The sequence below is a fragment of the Penaeus chinensis genome, chromosome 42 (genome assembly GCF_019202785.1).
Source record: "Penaeus chinensis breed Huanghai No. 1 chromosome 42, ASM1920278v2, whole genome shotgun sequence".
In the NCBI taxonomy this organism is placed as follows: domain Eukaryota; kingdom Metazoa; phylum Arthropoda; class Malacostraca; order Decapoda; family Penaeidae; genus Penaeus; species Penaeus chinensis.
In genome coordinates this window covers 17,859,219-17,864,218 of record NC_061860.1, presented here as the reverse complement: position 1 = coordinate 17,864,218, position 5,000 = coordinate 17,859,219, and the positions used below count along the sequence as shown (strand labels likewise).

Below are 5,000 nucleotides of genomic sequence, written 5' to 3'. Positions count from 1 at the left end.
GTTTTTTTTTTTTTTCTATTAGAAGACAGGGGACTAATCTGATGCTCCAAAATGTTTTTGTTTTTTTTTCAAAATACAGACTCTCGTGCTCAGTACCCACAAATAATTAACTCGAGCCGCCTTTTTCCCCCGCCTCCGCCGGACAGAACTGATGGGCTACAACCGTATGCAATTCCTGACGGAATCCCTCCGGAACCTGGACGCCCAGCTCCGAGCCTTAGGTGGCCAGCTGTACGTGATGAAGGGCGAACCCACGGTCATTTTCAAGATCCTACACACAGAGGCAGGGATGTCGAGGCTCACTCTCGAACAGGTGTGTGTGCGGCGACGGCTCTCTGCCTTTGATCACATTTTTGTTAAGATTATGAGTTTACCCAAGTGTGAGAGGGTGGAAAATTATGATTTTCATTTTTATCGTCATTATTTTTATTGTTTGGAAAGGAGTATCACTATCTTCATTCTTGTTATTAAGGATGTTACTTCTTTTTTTGTTGCTGTTATTATTGCTACAATCTTAGTTATGAAGATAATGAAAATAATAGCAAAAAGAAAAAAAAAACAATCGCCCTAACTCAAAAGATCAACTCAATATCTAAAGGACTGTGACGCAACCTGGGACAAACACGACAAGGTGGTGAGACGTCTGTGCGAGGAACTGGGCGTCGAGGTTGTGGAGAAGATGTCCAACACACTGTGGGAGCCTTCCAAGATCATTGAAGCCAATGGAGGAGAACCACCCCACTCCTATGAAATGTTCTTGGTGAGTATTCTATGAGAGGGAGAGGGGGGGGGAGGGATAGGGTAGGTTGAGGTGGGGGGCAGAGAGAGAGAGAGAGAGAGAGAGAGAGAGAGAGAGAGAGAGAGAGAGAGAGAGAGAGAGAGAGAGAGAGAGAGAGAGAGAGAGAGAGAGAGAGAGAGAGAGAGAGAGAGAAAGAGAGAGAGAGAAAGAGAGGGGAGCGGGAGGAGAGAGTTAAGGAATGAAAGAGGGAAAAAGAGGACCGAGGACATAGAAAAGGAAGAAGAAAAATTTACTCTTGCAAGAAGTCACTCACTAAGGCCAAGGTAGCAATTAATTCCAGACAGAATGGAGTGAGGCTTATGACACGAACTATGTAAGTTAGCGAAATACTGCATGATGATGAAAGTTGATAACTGAATAAAAACAAAGAAAAAAATGTTTGTGGAATAAAAGAATCTGTATACTTATAAATAACTTTAAAAAAAAAAAACATTTTTCCTTTTACAGCAAGTGACATCCACCCTTGGGATGCCTCCTCGGCCGTCGCCAAACCCGGAGTGGGAAGATGTCCTCTTTGGAGAACTTACTGACGAACTCGCCACAAAATTAGGAGTAAGTGGCACCTCTTTTAATAAGCATGTTGTGTTTTAGTTTTTTTAAGATCTATGTAAAAGACTGCCTAGATTTGCCATACACTAGAACATCGTGTCGTTGTGGGTTGATTAGTTTAGTCTTTTATTTACCACCCTAGCTAACTGCACAGGATCTTTTTTTCTGTATTATATTTTTCATCTTGACCGCACAGGATATATTGAAATGAGGCTAAAAGTTACCGTAGACTTTCTGTACACATTAGGAAATCTATAGACAATAACACCGTTGTTTTTTTTGTTTTTTTTTTTTTTTCAGTTTAGGATAAATCTAAATAATCGTTTTATCTCTGTTTGCAGCTGTTTCCCCACGTCCCAACGCCAGAGGACCTCGGTTATTACCCAGAAAATAATGAGCTCGCAGCCTTCGAAGGAGGAGAGACAGCAGCGCTAGCTCTTCTTCAGAAGAGACTCAAACTCGAGGAAGATGCTTTTAGGTAATTACTCTTGACCAATCACTATGATCTTAATTTCAATTTACATTAAAATCAAGGTAGATATATTATAGAATATCTTACCGAATGCGTTAATCGCTGACTTTTAATATGCAATACATCTGTTTAAGATGGAAGGAGAGAGCAGAAGTATTACATGTGCATCCTTATTTTCCATAGGGATGGCAATATTTTGCCAAACCAGGTGAATCCCGATATTCTTGGACCTTCGTTGAGTATGTCGGCAGCAATACGCTTCGGCTGCCTGTCTGTGAGAAAGTAAGTGGATTTTTTTTCACTTATTTAACCCAACCGCTCCGGATTTATGCTCTGTCCCCTGTATTTTTTGTGAATGTTGTTACATACAGATGGCTCCAGTGTGTTCAGCCGGCAAGGAGTCTATCAGTAGCCCTAGTGCCCAATCCTGATTTTCCCATTCCTTGAATTGGCAGAAAATGTGTTTTTCTTATTAATACAGTTGATATTGATACTGCTATTGTTATTGATGTTATGATTATTAAATTATCAAAATCTCGATAACATTTAAGACAATTCAATAATGCAAAAAAAAAAAAATCCAAAAGTCGAGGAAAAGGTAAACAGGTGAGATAGGTAGGACTAATAACTGACTCCTTGGTGACTAAGTACGTGTAGAGCTATCTATGTGAAAATTTAATAAATAAACTTGTATTACAGTGGGCATGGCATGTATTTTGGGTTAAGAGAATTATTATGTCGGAGAAATGAATATGGATTTTTTTCCTTCGATATGGTTACGTCTAAATAGTCTCTAAATATTTCTTTTCTCGTTAGGTTTTACTGGGAAATTCAAGAGATCTACTTCAGACTGCACCGAGGTATACCGCCGCCCTTGCATTCCCTGACGGCGCAGCTCGTTTGGAGAGAATTTTTCTATTGTATGGCTGCCAATAACCCACATGTGAGTCTCAGTTTATTCTCTCTCTCTCTCTCTCTCTCTCTCTCTCTCTCTCTCTCTCTCTCTCTCTCTCTCTCTCTCTCTCTCTCTCTCTCTCTCTCTCTCTCTCTCTCTCTCCTTCTCTCTCTCCTTCTCTCTCTCCCTCTCTCTCTCTCTCTCTCTCCACCTCTCCCTCTCTCCCTCACTCTCTCTCTCCCTCTCTCCCTCTCTCCCTCTCTCCCTCTCTCCCTCTCTCCCTCTCTCCCTCTCTCCCTATCTCCCTCTCTCCCTCTCCCTCTCTCCCTCTCCCTCCCTCCCTCTCTCCCTCTCTCCCTCTCTCCCTCTCTCCCTCTCTCCCTCTCTCCCTCTCTCCCTCTCTCCCTCTCTCCCTCTCTCCCTCTCCCTCTCTCCCTCTCCCTCCCTCCCTCCCTTCTCTTTCTGTATGATTTTCTCACTCTCCTCTTTCTTTTTCTTGCGAATTATTATCACTGTTATTATATTCAAATTCCTCAGTTATATGGCCCGTAAAGTAACATTTTCCTTTTTTTTTCCAGTATAATGAAGTTTCTGGGAATCCACTGTGCATTGATATTCCGTGGTTTAGGAACAGTGAAAATTACAAAGCCTGGGAAGAGGGGTATACAGGCTACCCGTTCATTGACGCATGCATGCGACAGCTCCGGAAGGTATGTATTCTTTAAAATTGTGAACGAAATACGACGGTTTATGAATACGTTCGAATTAGAAATTAGGCACCATGATATAATACCTGTTATATGGACTATATGATGTGAATAAAAATGGTGTTATCTTGAGTTAGCGAAGACAGAACAGGGTCTGACTTAAAAACGTTCAACATCCGTGTTTCAGTCACTTACAGTATTAAATTTCCTAACAGGAAGGCTGGATCCATCACGTGTGCAGGACAGCGGTTGCTTGCTTTCTAACACGGGGAGATTTGTGGATCAGCTGGGAGGAAGGATTGAAAGTAAGTATTCAGATCTCCGTATAATAAGAGAGCGTCCACTCTCAGGAAAGAATAAATGGCAACTCACCCGGGACTCGGGAGTAACTCCGATTCGCCAAGTCTCTTTTTTATCCTAATCAGTTGATAATAAATGTGTTTTGCATATTTAGATTTTACATACATTGTTTTCAGTGTTTTCATTTAAATTTTGCTACCTATGACATTTTTTTTTCAAGCGAGACCGGTTATATTAGTAATGCAGAGTCCGTGATTAGTAGTGATGAATATAGGTATCTTGGTAATTGCTGAAAGTGGTTCTTGTTTTGTTGAGTTTGCGTGCCTTAAATGCATTTCTTCTAATGTTTCTATTGTTTTCCCCCAAAGGTATTCATGAAGTACCTCATTGACGCAGACTGGGCTATCTGCTCAGGGAACTGGATGTGGGTGAGCGCATCTGCCTTCGAGCGCCAGTTAGACAGTACCTGCTGCATATGTCCAGTTAGTTACGGAAGGAAGATAGAACCGACAGGGGAATATATAAGGTAAATACAAATCAAGTCCTGCTGCGGTTTGACTGGAACTTTGTCTTTTATCATTTCAAAATAGTTATAGCCTTTCAAAGCAGTTATAAACTTGGTTATGATTGTATTTTAAATTACATTGATTGGATAGACAATGCCATTATCATAGAATAAAGCGAACTCTCCATAGCAAAAATTACGTCATTTTTTACACTTGATCCCAAAGACATACCCTGCCACTGTATCGAACGATGTACTGCGTTATTGTTCAACTTCTCGTTCTCATTCCAGACGCTACGTGCCTGAATTGGCTTCACTGCCACAGGAATATATACATGAGCCTTGGCTTGCTCCTCTGGACGTGCAGAAGGCATCCAATTGTATCCTTGGATACAATTATCCACACCGGATAGTGATACACGAAGAAGTATCAAAAGAAAATAAAAAGGTAAAGAGAAGTTCTGTATATAATGAGTTCAGTTACTGGTGCAGTGTGGTGTTGTTACTCGACTTACCTTTGCTGTTCAAAAATAGATTATACAAGAATAAGAAGTAAACTAATATACGTAAGAGCGATTTAATAAAAATACTCTCTCTTAACGCAAAACAAATTACACCTTCTCTCTTTTCTCCAAACCAGATGATGGAGAACATCAAGCACAGCCTCCGGACTCGCTCGCCTCACAACAACCATTGCCCTTCGAGCGTGAGAGAACCTTCGTTGTTTCTGTGGGTCCCCCAGTCATTCCACAGAGACACGGTCTAGACTGGGG

General features: G+C 41.3%; 1 protein-coding gene across 1 annotated transcript in view; it reads left to right on the top strand.

Moving 5' to 3' along the window:
* The window catches only part of LOC125047993 (cryptochrome-1-like), a 14,367-nt gene that overhangs the window by 8,237 nt on the left and 1,130 nt on the right, over window positions 1-5,000 (top strand). The window contains exons 3-13 of the mRNA XM_047646559.1: window positions 147-313; window positions 599-760; window positions 1,247-1,351; window positions 1,690-1,826; window positions 2,004-2,102; window positions 2,637-2,763; window positions 3,294-3,425; window positions 3,638-3,727; window positions 4,091-4,248; window positions 4,519-4,675; window positions 4,868-5,000. The exon at window positions 4,868-5,000 is cut by the window's right edge and continues 1,130 nt beyond it. Of these exons, the coding sequence (XP_047502515.1) occupies window positions 147-313; window positions 599-760; window positions 1,247-1,351; window positions 1,690-1,826; window positions 2,004-2,102; window positions 2,637-2,763; window positions 3,294-3,425; window positions 3,638-3,727; window positions 4,091-4,248; window positions 4,519-4,675; window positions 4,868-4,993 (1,460 nt within the window). The 3' untranslated portion in view covers window positions 4,994-5,000. The remainder of the gene's footprint in view (window positions 1-146; window positions 314-598; window positions 761-1,246; window positions 1,352-1,689; window positions 1,827-2,003; window positions 2,103-2,636; window positions 2,764-3,293; window positions 3,426-3,637; window positions 3,728-4,090; window positions 4,249-4,518; window positions 4,676-4,867) is intronic.